This window comes from Pristiophorus japonicus, chromosome 21 (genome assembly GCF_044704955.1).
Source record: "Pristiophorus japonicus isolate sPriJap1 chromosome 21, sPriJap1.hap1, whole genome shotgun sequence".
Taxonomy (NCBI): Eukaryota; Metazoa; Chordata; class Chondrichthyes; family Pristiophoridae; genus Pristiophorus; species Pristiophorus japonicus.
Genome location: NC_091997.1, coordinates 12192891 through 12209355, shown reverse-complemented (window position 1 = coordinate 12209355; position 16465 = coordinate 12192891). Strand labels below are relative to the sequence as shown.

General features: G+C 42.9%; 1 protein-coding gene across 1 annotated transcript in view; it reads right to left on the bottom strand.

Annotated features, from left to right (window-relative positions):
• LOC139233603 (protein HEG) overlaps positions 1 to 16465 on the bottom strand; it is an 83201-nt gene that overhangs the window by 15768 nt on the left and 50968 nt on the right. Inside the window, exons 2-6 of the mRNA XM_070864007.1 lie at positions 15398 to 16273; positions 12054 to 12167; positions 9165 to 9274; positions 7736 to 7794; positions 5070 to 5212 (exon numbers count right to left, since the gene is read on the bottom strand). Of these exons, the coding sequence (XP_070720108.1) occupies positions 5070 to 5212; positions 7736 to 7794; positions 9165 to 9274; positions 12054 to 12167; positions 15398 to 16273 (1302 nt within the window). The remainder of the gene's footprint in view (positions 1 to 5069; positions 5213 to 7735; positions 7795 to 9164; positions 9275 to 12053; positions 12168 to 15397; positions 16274 to 16465) is intronic.

Below are 16465 nucleotides of genomic sequence, written 5' to 3'. Positions count from 1 at the left end.
GGAATGCACATGCACACACAAATCTTTTCTAATTTATTTCCGACCTATTAAAATGAGTCAATTGTGGTTAACATAACATTGCATCACGTCACCAAAGGCAAAATTCTCCAATAACTAAATACAGAAATTCATTTAAAAAAAACATACATTTTCACCTCAAAAGCAGCACGAGGGCTAATCAAACTGCCAACAGGCATTCTTTATATCTTGGCCAGTTCAATAAAAGAATTGAAGTGGAAAACATTAGCATGCAAGCTTTACAATTAGCTTTGGTGCCAATACCACTTCACTGGTTTTACAGAGGCCACACCACAACTTACAGCGGATATCTTTTGGTTTGGATGACCTATTCTGGAGTTACTACATTAGAGTCGAGATCATTTAACCCCCGCTCCCCCCAGCAGAAAAAAAACACAACTGAATACAACACGAGAAACAAAATCAAAAACACGTGTTACAATTACCATGTTCAGAATAGAAAGCAAGAACTTAAAGCTATTGTCTTGGTCCTAAAGTTTAGATCCTGGTTTAAGAAAAAACATTTCCATTTCCCGGTCATTAAAGTTTTACTTTCTTAAAAAAATATCCTCATTCTCTGCTTCAAATGTACCCATTTTCTTTCGCCTTTCACAGCTGGCAAAGTTCATTTCCATTGCATCATCTGATGGAAAAGCTGGCAAAAATGATGGACTACCTCACTCCCTGTCTTATCAACTGTTGAAAATTGCTGCCCATTGCAAGACCTCTGCACTGCACAGGCCACGAATGGCAAGGGAAGCAACATGGAGTGCACCGATCATTACACACATGATTGAGCAAAGTTTGATCTTCAAATGCTGTGCACAGCAAGTACCTGTGCCTTAAAGAATTTACTAAAGGGGGCTGTGTGGGGTTGTAAATTCAATACATGGCAGTATTCATGGGCTATTCCACAACTTTCACATCTTTTGAAGACTCCTAGGAAGGATACATAATTAAATGCTTCTAAATCATTCTAATCTTGTGTAGTCGGGGTGTTATGAATGACATCTAATGGCACCAGTGAGGCAATTGCCACCAAAATGATGGTTGGGATAGATTTCAAAACTGCAATCAGACACGGTCACCCATGAGAAAATGTAATTCTCACAATAGTCACAGGAATTTCAGTGCAGTAGGTCTGCTCACACTCTAATTTAACACCTCCAAACAGCAGTCAGAGTGCTCGTCTCCCTCTTTCTGCACCTGTGTGTCTGTTGATCTTTGCTTCCAACACTCTGTTTCAGGAACCTGTTTGTGTGCATCTCAGCCCATTTGCCACTCTCTGTCTCACTGCATTGTGCTAATCAGTTTGTCTTTCAGCCCCCCCCCCCCCCGTTGAAAAAGAGTCTTAAATGAATCTCAACACATTCCAATGGTCTTACTGCAGATTTTACCATCAGAGGTATTCTAGTTTCTGTGCCTGAAATGTTGGCCAGGCAAGTCCAAAATACTAAAAGCAGTGCTGCTTCATAGAATGCTACAAACTACAGCCAATAATTCATCCATGTTTTACATTTCATCATCATCATTGGCAGTCCCTCGGAATCGAGGAAGACTTGCTTCCACTCAAAGTGAGTCCTTAGGTGGCTGAACAGTCCAATACGAGAGCCACAGTCCCTGCCACAGGCAGGACAGAGAGTCAGTGAGGGTGGGACAGGTTTGCTGCACATTTTTTCCGCTGCCTGTGCTTGCCGTCTTTGGCCAGGGACTCCCAGGTACCGGTGGGGATGTTGCACTTTATCAGGGAGGCTTTGAGGGTGTCCTTGTAACATTTCCTCTGTCCACCTTTGGCTAGTTTGCCATGAAGGAGTTCAGAGTAGAGAGCTTGCTTTGGAAGTCTCGTGTCTGGCATGCGGACAATGGGGCCTGCCCAGCGGAGCTGGTCAAGTGTGGTCAGTGCTTCAATGCTGGGGATGTTGGCCTGGTCGAGGACGCTAATGTATTTCTCCAGCGACTTGTTATCTACTGTACATGGTCCATGTCTCTGAGCCACACAGGAGGATGGGTATTACTATAGCCCTGTAAACCATGAGCTTGGTTTGGTGGTAGATTTGAGGGCCTGGTCTTTGAAGATTCTTTTCCTCAGGCAGCCGAAGGCTGCGCTGGCACACTGGAGACGGTGTTGAATCTCCTCATCAATGTTGATAAGAGACTCCCGAGGTATGGGAAATGATCAATAGTGTCCAGAGCCATGCAGCGGATCTTGATGACTGGGGGGGCAGTGCTGTGTGGCGAGGACAGGCTGGTGGAGGACCTTTGTCTTACGGATGTTTAGCGTAAGGCTCATGCTTTCGTACGCCTCAGTGAATACGTCGACCATGTCCTGGAGTTCAGGCGTCGTCCGCATACTGTAGCTCGACGACAGAGGTGGGGTGGTCTTGGACCTGGCCTGGAGACGGCGAAGTTTGAACAGCTTCCCACTAGTTCTGTAGTTTAGTTCCACTCTAGCGGGGAGCTTGTTGAGTATGAGGTGGAGCATGGCAGCGAAGAAGATTAAGCGGGTTGGGGCGATGATGCATTTACCCCACTGGCAAAGTCACATAGCCATCATTTTGCCTGTGGGTAAATTCCTAGGAGTTAAATAGCAATGGCCAATATGAAAGAACATAAATTGTGGGCAGGATACATTAATGCAGATTTAATCGCACTCTGGTTGTCACCCTCATACTCCCCAAAATTAAAAACCCAATGACCACACATAAGAAATAGGAGCAGGAGTAGGCCACTTGGCCTCTCGAGCCTGCTCCGCCATTCAATAAGATCATGGCTGATCTGATCATGGACTCAGCTCCCACTTCACTGCCCGCTCCCCATAACCCATTACTCTCTTAACATTCAAAAATGTGTCTATCTCCGCCTTAATTATATTCAATGATCCAGCCTCCAGCGCTCTCTGGGGCAGAGAATTCCACAGATTCACGACCCTCAGAAGAAATTCCTCCTCATCTCTGTTCTAAATGAGGTGATCCCTTATTCTTAAACTGTGTCCCCTAGTTCTAGATTCCACCACAAGTTGAAACATTCTCTCTGCATCTACCTTGTCGAGCCTCCTCAGTATCTTATATATTTCAATAGGATCACCGCTCCTTCTAAACTCGAGAGCATCCCAGGCCTGTAAATGTTTTACTACGTTAAAGGCGCTTTATGAATGCAAGTTGTTGTAATAAATGGATGCCTCTTGGTCTGCAGTTCCTAGTTTCCCCACTCAACAAAATTAAAACTTTTCCAAACTAAGTACAGAGCAAAGAATGAAACAAGCCAAAAAGTGCAACATTCTCCTGGCCGGCCTCCACAAACCTGAGCTCATCCAAAGCTTGGCTGCTTGTATTGTAACTCGCATTCACCCATCACCCCTGTGCTCGCTGACCTACATTGGCTCCCGGTCCAGCAATGTCTCAAATTTTATCCTGGTTTTCAAATCCCTCCATGGCCTCTCCCCTTCCTATCTCTGTAGCCTTCTCCAGTCTAATTATCCCGTAAATTTTTTAGGGGGGCTACACGGCCCAATCAAAATACTGCACGTGTGCAGATTTTCCTCCACTGAAAAGCTGGTGAGCCGGCTGTGCTGCCATGGGGCCGCACAGCTTAAAGGGAACATTGCCGACAATTCTCTGAGGTCGTTGCGCTTCTCCAATTCTGGCCTCTTGTGCACCGTCGATTTTAATTGCTCTACCATTGGTGGCCATGCTTTCAGCTGGCTAGGTCCCAAGCTCTGGCATTCCCTCCCAAACCTCTCTGCCTTCTTTAAAATGCTCCTTAAAACCTACCTCTTTGACCAAGCTTTTGGTCATCCGCACTAATATCTCCTTATGTGGCTCAGTTTAACAACGCTCCTGTGAAGCGCTTTAGGACGTTTTACGACATTAAAAGGCACTATATGAATGCAAATTGTTGTTGCATTACCAATGCAGTTGGCTTTGTAAATGTCCCAAAACGTTTTGCTGTCATTTAGGTTTATTTTCTTCTGCATTGCAGTTCACAAATAAGGCACCACAAAACAGCTGCAACAAAACTATTCCAGTAACTGATGTTGGAAACTTATAAAAGGGTTCAGTCCTCAGTGGCAGGACTCATGGACATAGTCAATTGAAAGATTGCAGCTATTTTGTTAAAAGCCAAAATGAATTTATTGAGCTTTTACTTTGTGTGTAAGTAACAGCAGGAATGCAATTTAACTCGGGTAATGTAGCCAGTTTGAGGCAAAGCAGGCAACTTTTCCAAACATTATTGAGAAGCATGGCTGACAACTTCAATGTAATAGTGTCGGCTGTGGCTCAGTGGATAGCACATTCGCCTCGGAGTCAGAGGATTGTGGGTTCGTCCTACTCCAGGAACTTGAGCGCATAAATCTAGGTTGACACTCCAGTGCAATGCTGAGGGAGTGCTGCACGGTCCTTTGGATGAGACGTTAAACCGAGGCCCCATCTCTCCGCTCAAGTGGACGTAAAAGATCCCACGGCACTATTTCGAAGAGCACCAGGGGAGTTATTCCCAGTGTCCTGACCAATATTTATCCCTCAAATCGACATAACAAAAAGAGAGAGTCACACTGCTGTTTGTGGGAGCTTGCTGTGCGCAAATTGGCTGATGCGTTTCCCACATTACACAGTGACTACACTCCAAAAGTACTTCATTGGCCGTAAAGCACTTTGAGACGTCCACTGGTCATGAAAGGTGCCATATAAATGGAAGTCTTTCTTTCTAGTCCAGACATAGCTGATGGCAATGAATATAGCAAAGACAATGTAAAGCCTTGTTAACCAACTGAGTGGAAAAGAAAATGGTGATAAATTGGAACAGTGGGCACAATCTTTCTTTCCAGTCCTTGGAAAGTGTGCTCGAGGAGAGGTGGGGGTAGAAAGAGAACGACCTACTTCTACTTTAGAATACTAAACTGGTTGCCAAAATATGCCCCTAATGCCCACAAGTAAGTGCTCTTTGATCATGACGATCAGCTCTCTTTCAATTGTCTAGGTAGTTTCACAAGTGATAGAATGTACACTGCTGCATTATTGGACTTCAACTTCAGGGCTCCGCAGAACACTCACCATGATAACTGTCCAAATCGGACACTAGTTTACAGGTGTCACAATTTTTGATGCCATTTTTGATACTTGCGATGACAGATTCCTCTGTTGCATTGGAAGAAAGTGCAAAAATGTTGTCTATAAAGGCATTGACACTCCCCTTCCTGAAAAGACAAAGTAAAGCAAATGAGAATGTGCAATAGCATACAAAAGGCTCATTTACAGTCAGCTCATTGCTTGTAGCATCTACCGGGCTACAGATTAAGGCTTCAGCTTGCTAATCAATTCTGCTTACACAAATTTATCAAAATTTTGAGATATTCCAATTCCGAACCCTGTACATGCTGCAGCTCAGACAGATGTTCATTTTAACTCAATGATACTTGCAGCCCATCTGGACAACCGTAGACATTCAGAATCTGAATGCAAATGCATGGTTTGATCTGAAGTCATTGCAAGGGTCAGCAATAGAGAAGCTTGAAAAACATGGCAGAGGTACAGAGGGCAAGGTGGGATAACAGAACCAAGTTTCCCCACTTGAAGACAACATTTTGCCCAAGACTTGCATACAACTTTTGTCAAGCCCAAATTTAGGCTTAGAATTTGTATCAAGACAAATTATTTCAATTATTGTGTGATCTTTAACATTAAACTGTGTTCTTTGGGTTGGAGGGGAAACAAGGAGAGAGAGAGAGAGACTGCAAGCGAGAGCAACGCATGCAAGATAGAGAGTGAACATTTCAACACTCATTTGCTCCCATAATATTCTAGCACCTGTCCTTTTACTAGTTCTGTGTTTAGATGCAATGGATCTGGGATCAGCAATGGAAGCCACACCCAGTTTACCAGATTGGAAGCAGTCCCTTGGTTGCCAGTTGCAATACATTTGCCGTTTTTTTCCCCCCTTCAGTTTATAATTAGCTGTCATATCTGACCACCATCAGTTTTTTATTTAAATTGCATTACATCTTGTATTTATTATTAGTTTTCTTCCCTAATACTTATTTGGAGGCACTGTCTGTTTTATATATACACATTATGACGAGAGCTCCAGTCCCAGCTCTGACATGAATGATCAGAACTTGGATGAATGCCCATGCCTTTTTCGGACCAGGCCCCAGCTCCAGGCTCCGAGCCAAACTACACTGGTCATATATAACTCGACTTTCTTGCACAAGTGAACACATTCCTGGTTTGGGCCAGTTTTACCTTCATTCTCTCTGAAGCAGCATTGGAAGGCATTAACAATCTCGAAAGTCCCTGATTCTGCAGCTCCTGGGACCAGATCCAACTTTCTTTGCCGGTGCAAATGGACTTCATTTTGAGACCACGATGACTTTGAATTAGTGGTCCGATTTAGATTTTGCCGCCAACCCCACAATACCAAAGGATGGAAACAAGTCACTGAAAACCAGACTTTGCTGACCACTTTGCATTAAAAATAAAAGGCTGCTCGAAACAAATTGACTATTCAGCTGAAAAAAATGGAAGGCTGACATTTCAATTTACAAGCAAGCTCACCTGTACCAAGTGGCTTAGCAGTTTACTCCATCACGTTGGCGTGCAAAATTTGAAGGAATTAGAAAGGAAAGGCACCATTTTAAAAGCCTGGATTTCTGATCCCTCCTAATGCACAGAGGAACCGGTAGTTTGACAGTTTTGATTACCACTTGCATATAATGTCAAGTGTACAATTCTTCCGTCTACAGAAGGAGGTGCACTGTTTAAACTTCAGTACTCGCTCCAGAATTCTCCACATATTCAACTTAAGCACCTGCAGCAAGCTGTGCCCCCAAATTCCACATGGCAGGCTGCAGGCATGATGTACTGTGCACATCAGGGTGGAGGCCTTCATGTTGAGGCATGATAAACACCCAGCAAACCTATGCAAAATTATGCACTGACTAACAGAACTCCGATGATTTGTATGAACATGTTGAACTGTATATACAAGCCACACCCAGGCCAACAATATAATTGAAACACTCCTGGATTGTGTACTGCAGTTGAGCATAGACCTCAATCAAATTTATAGTTCCTTAAAGGCCAACATCTCCCCCAGTTACATTCCCACTATTGCATTCTTGTTATGCGCATAGCTTCACAGCATGCATCTACTCAAACATCACTTCAAAGTATTGAATCAGTTCATTGATCAGTTTTACGTTACAGTATTAAACCATTGGAGCAGAACCTGAATATTTGTTTGAACAATCTAAGGACAATAGCTGTTTGCCTTAAAAAGAGGAACAGATAAGAACTTGAAGTGAATAACCTGAACAATGGAAATGAAAGAAGCCATAAACACACAGGGAATCAGTACTGGCCGGTGTTGTACTCAAACCTCCAAGGGTCTCAATGCTCAGCTTCCACGGTCACGATGTGTAGGTAGCGCAGGGTATAGAGTGTCACTGTTAGCAACATTGCGATTTATTTGGGACAGCTCCCTTTGCTTTGGTTGGAACTTTATTTGCTTATGTGGAGCATCTTTTAGTTTGATTGGACCATATGTTTCTTATATTAGTGGTGCCTTAAAAGGGCCAATTGTTGAGCGGATTCTTGCGTTGGTGACCGCTTTTATTAGTCCATCTACAGAGGCCTGCATGCACTTTCAAGCTGAAGGCAGGATTTAGCACGGTCAGAGTTACCCAACATTTTGAGGTTCGAGATTAAGTGTGGATACTTACTCAAGCTTCCGAACAACAGATTGGTAGTGGAAACGGTCGTTTTTGAAAAAACCCTTCACCTAATTACAATAGGGAAGACAACAAAAAGAAGCTTTAGGACTGACTGCAGGAGCATTTTCACACCCAAATAAAATAGTTTTCACAGGTCTTTCACAAGCTTTGATGTTACAACGCTGCATATTGTTAAGTTCAGTGGCGGTGGTGGGAGGTGAAAGCGAGCGAGAACACACGCACCACAAGAACAGGGGAAACTGAAACAAGTTATAGTCAGCTAGAGAGATCAAAAATAAAAACTCCTTGGAAAAAAAAATGCAATTAAATCAAAGTGAACTTGAACAGTCTAGGTCACCCTACTGCTAAAAAAAAATCATGGTAATGTACATTTCTCAGCATTTTGGAAACATTGCAAAAACAGCACTTTTTTTTTAAAGTACTAATTCCAGGCATCAGTTTCTCTTCCTCCATTCAATTCAGCCACGACAACAAAGGTTCCACTAGTTTACTATACACTTGCACTATTGGGCAATAGATCAATGACAAATCCAGCAGGATGTGCCCTTAATGGAATTTAACTAGCCCAGGATAGGCCAGCTAACAGCAGCATTTGAAGACAATGCTGGATGCGATTCACATGCTTTCACGATTCCCCATCGAGACAGTACTTTTGGGTCAGTTTCATAAGTTTTCAATCATTACACAGTAAGTGAGCTACAAGCAGCACTCCAACTCACACTGGAGGATAGTGGTCAGACTGAAGAGTTTGGGACTCTTCCACAACTGTAGAAGATCCTAAATTGGGACTAAACTTTGAAGTTCCTCGTCATGAAGGAAAAACAATCCACCCCCAAATTACCAGGGAGATGTCCATGGACATTGGCCAAATTTTAATCTGAATGGTTGTGTGGAGCAGGCAGCAGCTACATTAGCCATGATTAAACTTGGCTGTCCGTGTCCTAACACGCACCAAGTCCCATTCACCTATCATTCCTGTGCTCGCTGACTTACATTGGTTCCTGGTTAAGCAACACCTCGATTTCAAAATTCTCCATGGCCTCACCCCTCCCTATCTCTAATCTCCTTCAGCACCCACCCCCCGCAAGATATTTCTGCTCCTCTAATTCTGCCTATGAGCATCCCTGATTGTAATCACTCAAGCATTGGTGGTCGTGCCTTCTGTTCCCTAGGCCCTAAGCTCAGGTATTCCCTACCTAAACCTCTCTGCCTCTTTCCACCTTTAAAACTCTCCTTAAAACCCACCTCTGCCCTAATTTCTCCTTATGTGGCTTGGTGTCAAATTTTTTCATATTATATTAATACTGTAAAGCGACTTGGGACGTTTTACTATGTTAAAGGCGCTATATAAATACAAGCTGTGGTTGTTGACTACGCATGAATAAAACAGAGTTAAACTTGTTGGATGGTAACTTACCTCTTTCTCGATTTCGTTTGCAGTGTCAAAGAATACTTGAGAGTTAATTTCATTCATGCCATACATAAAAATGACATTTTTTAAGTGCAAGACTCCAGGGAAGCTTCTCACTAGAAGAGAGATAGAAATAAAATATTGGCATATTGACTATCCTGCCTGAACAAATCAATGGGTACAAGGATTCAATAGAACCAATAAAAATCATAGGCCAACAGATTGCCTTCCTGTTCTCTGGTTTGAATCCATGAGGAAAGAGATATTATGGGCTGTGAATTCCTGTTATTGTCATTTTCAGTTTGTCAGCCAAAATAATCCAAAAAAAGTCACTAACAGTAGAGCAGGAAAATGCTCTACAAATAGATAAGATAGTTAAAAATACCTGGTCATTCCATGCAACAAAAAGTGATTCAGCACAACACAGCCATGGACTATCCAACGATGTCTCCGCAAGATCCTACAAATCCCCTGGAAGGACAGATGCACCAACGTTGGCCTGGTCAAGGACGCCAACATCCCCACCATTGAAGCACTGACCACACTCGATCAGCTCCGCTGGGCAGGCCACATTGTTCGCATGCCAGACACGAGACTCCCAAAGCTAGTGCTCTACTTGGAACTCCTTCACGGCAAACGAGCCAAAGGTGGGCAGAGGAAACGTTTCAAAGGACACCCTCAAAGCCTCCCTGATAAAGTGCAACATTCCCACCGACACCTGGGAATCCCTGGCCTAAGTGGAGGAAGTGCATCCGGGAGGGCGCTGAGCACCTCGAGTCTCATCGCTGAGAGCATGCAGAAATCAAACGCAGGCAGCGGAAAGAGCATGGGGTAAATCTGTCCCACACACCCCTTCCCTCAACGACTATCTGTCCCACCTGTGACAGGGACTGTGGCTCTCGTATTGGACTGTTCAGCCACCTAAGGACTCATTTTAAGAGTGGAAGTAAGTCTTCCTTGATTTCGAGGGACTGCCTATGATGATGATGATGATGATGATGATAATGATGATAATGATTTAACCACCAGTGAAAATGATTGCACAATGAAGGGAAGGACATCGGCTGCATGCCCTCAAAGGAACGGGCAAAATGGTGTGTGGTGGAAGTGCAAATGTGTTACTGGGAGACAGTGCATTATACAAACATTTCTATGGTAAAAATGGAAAACCTTAACTGGCACAAGTATGCATTTAATTTTTTTTTTGAAACTTGCATTTATATCGCACCCTTCTTGCCCTCAGGTTAGCCCAAAGCATTTTACAGCCAATGATTCACTTCTGAAATGAAGGCAAACACAGCAGCCAATCTATTTTGTTGGTCTTAGTTGAAGGATGAAGGTTGGGTGACACACCAGCATTTTGCTACTCTTTGAAATGAGAATAAGGAGCCGGGTCCTATTCAGGTGGGGATAAAGACTAAATTTGAAAGACAGCATCCATCAGTAAGTGTTGCACTAAAGTGTCACCCTACATTGTGTACTCCAGTCTGTAGAGGGCCTTGAACCCCCAACTTCTGACTCAAAAGGTGAGAACTTGGTTACTGAGCCTAGTTAATGCTGAAGGTATGAAGAGGTAACGATTTCCAGCATTAATTTCAATGCAATTAAGATTGGGGTAAGACAGCATTTCTCCACAAGTGGTAAACCAACTGCAACAGTGCAGGCTCAGGGCAAGTGGGGGGGGGGGGGGGGGAGGAAAGAGGCCAGATGACCTACTCCGGCTCCTATTTCCTATGTAATGTATACACTTGAGATTATGCTCACAGGTTTGTAGGGCTGTTGCATTGTGAGTGGCTTAGCCAGTCACGTGATGTTCACAATAAGTGGCTCAATAAAACCCCAGTCAGTTGAGTCTAGGTCATCCACGATGAGGTATGCAGTTGTGAGCCTAGTGGATGAACTGGTAATGTGTAGTGTGATTGTTAAACCTTTGGTTTATATACCAACTAGTTGTTAATAGCAATGTGATGCTATGAATTCTTAAGCAATGAACCCATGAAACAAATAAATTACACCAGCAATTCAGTTTGACGAGTGGATAGAAGAAAATATTAAATACACAAGAAAAAAAAAAGTGTACACCAGATTGTGAAGTTTTAAAAAACTATTTGGAAACCCATTGCCCTTATTTAATCCACATTCTCTAGTTACTCTTCACCTGGTCAAGGGGCGGGGGGGGGGGGGGGAGGAGGGAGGTTTCTTCAAGTTTCTCTCTCCCCTCCCCTCCTCTCTTTAACCAGTGTCCAATGGTGCAGGAAGAATGGGCACGGACTCACACAAAGCAAAAATATGAAGTGGCTTGAAGGAGCCACCGCCACATACAGCTCAGTGAAGCACTTTTGCTCTTGTTGGCCTGTATATTGAGGACAATTTATGGCCTGAATGAGGGCATGTGTAATTGTTCATCAGTGAACATCGTCAATATCCACCGTGCAGAGTATTGTAGAATAACTAAGAAGTAGCTGTCCTGCAATATGAAGGGAACAAGCTTATGCATTTGTATTTTGTTGGCTGTAAAGTGTATTTCATTGGCTATAAAGAGCTCGAGATGTCCATTGGTCATAAACGGTGCTATTTAAATGCAAGTCTTTCTTGGTTTTAAATAAAGCATCCATGAGCAGGACAGCAATGAGCATGGCAGCCAGTTACTGCACAACAACTCGAGAAAGCCGCTCCATAATACAAATGCACCATTAAATCTTCTCCCAACAAGGTGAAATCTTAAGCTGCTTTTATATTAGAGTCTTCTGGGTCACCAGCATTAGCAAAACCTGGCAAGCTTCCCATCAGCTGTGAGAGACCAGTGTGTCAGGAGCTGGTGCCACGCCGTATAAAAATGTGCCAAGCATTTGAGGTGTACATCATCATAAAACTAACGCGAGAATGTCTTTTTACCTGGTACACAGTTATTTCCTTGATTATGGAACCCAAGGGGACATTGACAGGCAAACGACAGAAAAAGATTCACACATTTACTGCCTGGAGGACAGATTGCATTTGCACAGTGATCTGGAAGCCAAAATAAATAGGAATGTCAACATGTATTATTCGCAGAACAAACGTACAACAAAACAAACCTCAACCACATGATGTTTGAAATTTACAGAACACAAATAATAAAAAGCTTTGGATTAGCAGAAAAATAACAGCTTACAACCTTTTATTACAGGATTTATCAAATGTAATTGTAGGACACTTCAATAACCTTCAGTGGATTTCAACAATGGGACTTAAATTTACCCAAGCCCGGAGCAACCCATTGTCAGCTGTAGTTAGAGCTGATCGCAAAATGGATAACAAGTGCTGCAAGTAATCTTGCTCTCAAGCTTTAGCAAACATTTAAATTGCAGCATTGTCATGGTTACAGAAATTTAAAAAAAATCTATAAGCTGACGACCACTGCAAGATGACGGGATAGTCTGACAACTATTACACCAACTCCAGCTCAGACCCTTCACTGTTGACCTACATTAGCTCCCGGTTAAGCAGCACCTCGAATTCAAACCCCCCACCCTAGAGATATCTGCGCTCTTCAAATTCTGCCCTCGAGCATCCCTGATTATAATCGCTCAACCATTGGTGTCCCTGCCTTCAGCTGCTTGGGCCCCAAGCTCTGGAACTCCCTCCCTTAACCTTTCTTTCCTCCTTTAAGATGCCCCTTAAAACCTACCTCTTTCACCAAGCATTTGGTCACCTGCCCTAATTTCTTATGTGGCTCGGTGTCAAATTTATTTGCTGTGTCTTCTAACACTCCTACGAAGCGCCTTAGGATGTTTTACTACGTTAAAAGGTGCTATATAAATACAAGTTGTTGTTGCTATTGTTGATCATACGAGGAGGAGAATCTGATTCCCATGCAAAATTTTAAACCATTCATTTATCTTCTGTATTCTGAACTGGCTGAAGCCTGAATCGAATAAGCTTGAACCTACACAAGGCCTTGATCAAAGACCTGGGCCAACTCCTGGCCACACACTTGTATGCCTCAAACACATGGCTCTTCTGTAAGAAAAGATTTTACCTGGTCAACTACTTAGTGTACAAGCTAGAAAGAACCACTGGGGACAATCTATATATGTACACAATGCAGGCCATGTAATTAATTGCATAGGAGGATAACTCGGGAAAGCAGAAGTTTTTCAAGATCACAAGATTATAGGTGAAGGAGGTCATTTAGCCCATTTTTGAATTTTTAAAAATTCATTCACGGGAGGTGGCCGTTGCTGGCAAAGTCAGCATTTATTGCCCATCCCCAATTGCCCTTGAAGGTGGTGGTGAGACGCCTTCTTGAACTGCTGCAGTCTTGTTAGGGAGGTAGTTCTAGGATTTTGACCCAGTGATGATGAAGTAACTGCAATATATTTCCAACTCAGGATAGTGTGTGACTTGGAGGGGAACTTGGAGGTGGGGGTGTTCCCATGGGCCACCTGCCCTTCCTTCTAGGTAGGAGAGGTTGTGGGTTTGCGGAGGTGCTGTCAAAGAAGCCTTGGTGAGTTGCTATGGTGCATCTTGTAGATGGTACACACTGCAGCCACGGTGCGCCGGTAGTGGAGGGAGTGAATGTTTAAGGTGGTGGATGGGATGCCAATCACGTGACTTGCTTTGCCTGGATGGTGTCAAGCTTCTTGAGTGTTGTTGAAGCTGCACTCATCTAGGCAAGTGGAGAGTATTCCATCACACTCCTGACTTGTGCCTTGTAGATGGTGGAAAGGCTTTGGGGAGTCAGGTGGTGAGTCACTCGGTGCAGAATACCCAGCCTCTGACCTGCTCTTGTTGCCACAGTTTTTAAGTGGCTGTTCCATTTAAGATTCTGATTATGTTGACTCTCAGGATATTGATGGTGGGGGATTAGACGATGGCAATGTCACTTAATGTCATTGGTTAGACGTTCTCTTGTTGGAGACGGTTATTGCCGGTCACTTGTGTGGTGCGAATGTTATCTAGAGAGAGAGAGATCCCAATGTTCCCCCATTGTAGCATTCCAATTGTCTCTTAAATGGTTCCAGGATTTTACATCCACTACTCTATCTAGCAGTTTATTCCCCATGCTGATCATTCAGTATGAAGAAGAATTTATTAATAGCAGTTCTAATTAACCTAATGGCTAAAGAAATCACCCTGTAGCATAAAATCAAACAGCTTTACTAAGATGGAAAACTGATGTATTCAAATCTGTAAATAAATCAGATGCCTATTTATACAACAGAAACTATTCACAACAGTAACATTCCACTTTCCATTAACCAAGCAAGATTAGTTTATAAAAAGTGCCAGCATGTTCTCCTTCATTCGTGCATTGACCCTGATTTTAATATTCACAGGCCTTCCATAGATTGCAAGGTAACATTAATTTTTAACTACTTTTTATATGTTCTTCCAGTAATGCCCACCTTGAAGTTCTGCTCTACTCAGACAGGAATTCCATTGGTCTCTTTTACCTTGTTCATCTTCATTGCTTTCTCGTGTTTGATCAGGTATCTAGCCCCATTACCATCTCCTTTTGCCTTGCACCATCAACCCTTTTGTTTTTTAATTTCTCCTGCCTGCCACCCTTTCACAGACGTTCCCTTTTGTTCTTTCCCTGCCCCGACACTTGCTTGAAAACCTGTTACATCTCTAACTTTTTCCAGTTCTGAAAGTGTCATCGACCGGAAACGTTAACTGTTTATCTCTCCACAGATGCTGCCTGACCTGCTGAGTATTTCCAGTTTTTATTTTTAATTTTCAACTACTTTTCTCAAAATAAAATATTGTTCACCATTCATCCCCTTCCCATCATACTAGAATACTTGGGACTTTTCCCAATCCAAAAGGCTGCACATTCAGGCTTCATCTGGCAAAATTGTTGTCGATTGCTCACAGTAGTTGCCAGTAAAGTTTTCATTACAACTCGAGATGTTTACTATAAACCGAGTAGAAATTAAGGTCATTATTGTTGACTATAAGATTCAAGGTCAAGGTATAATGAATGCTTAACTTTGAGAGCACAAACACCTGGCAAGAGGAAGTTAGATCAATAATCAGCTATGGGAAAACTTTAGTCCGTCTTACTTATATTTATTTGGCCTTACTTATATTTATTTGGCCTTCCACACTGCTATTCTTACCATTGGATCGCACAATTATTGATAACACAAATGAAGTGTAGTTAAATACTTACTACAAATTAACAAGCCAGCTTTCTAGCTATTTACAACACTGGAGCAAAATCAACAGAAGCAAAAATGCTTGCACCTTACCTCCAGGCCGTGTTGTTGAGGTCTTTGGAGGTTGTGCCGTGGACCAGCTAGAATTGAAAACTTCTGTACTCCGAGACATCATCCCACTTGTACCATTCGTTGGCATTGCATCAGTTGTTGGCATGGTAACATTCATTGGTATTGTATCAGTCGTTGGCATGGTAATATTTACCAGCATTGTAACAGTGGTTGGCATGGTAACATTCACCGGCACGGTCACCAGCATTGTAACATTTGTGTTGGCTTCAGTGGTTGCAGATGTGCTGGTTAGTGTAATGTTAGATGTAACCACCGTAGATGTCTCATTTGTGGAAACTGCAGTTGACACAGTAATATTCGTATCTCCACTTGGAGCTGGCATACTAGTTGATGCATTATTATTAAGTGTGGCAGCAATGGTGGTGTGCTGGACTGTTGACGTTTGGGTGACATTAACTGTAGCATTTGTTGGCATCTCAGTTGTGGTTACCATTTGAGCTGTTGGAGCACTTGATATTGTACCAGTCTTATTAACTGGGGAGCTTGTGGTAACAGCTGATGCATTCGAAAGAGAGGTCTGCATTTCAGTTGTGCTCACATTTTTCTCAGTTAAAGAGGATGTTTCATTGGATGTTGACATAGGTGGGATGCTGGTTGAAAGACTTGTATTGGGCACCAAATTAGTAATTAACATTGAAGTTCCCTCAAGGCCAGAACTGGATGTTGAGTTAGTGCTTCCACTTGACAGATCTTCATTTGAAGTGAATGATAGTTTAGTTGTCGGAGAGGTCAGTAGTCCCACTGATGTAGTAGAGTTTGATGATGTCGTGGTGGAGTCAGTCACAGATACTGCGATTGAAGTGGACGACACAACACTCATTTCTGTGGCAAGTGTTCCTTTGAAAAGAAATACAGTTGCTCACATCAGCAAATACGTGACAATTTTAAAGCCAGACAAGTCCTGCTGAAAAGCAGTCATTCTGAGAATCATAGAATGGTTACAGCACAGAAGGAGGCCATTCAGCCCATCAAGTCCATGTTGTGTCTCTGCAAGCACACTTCAGCTAATCCCACTTCCCACCCTTTCCC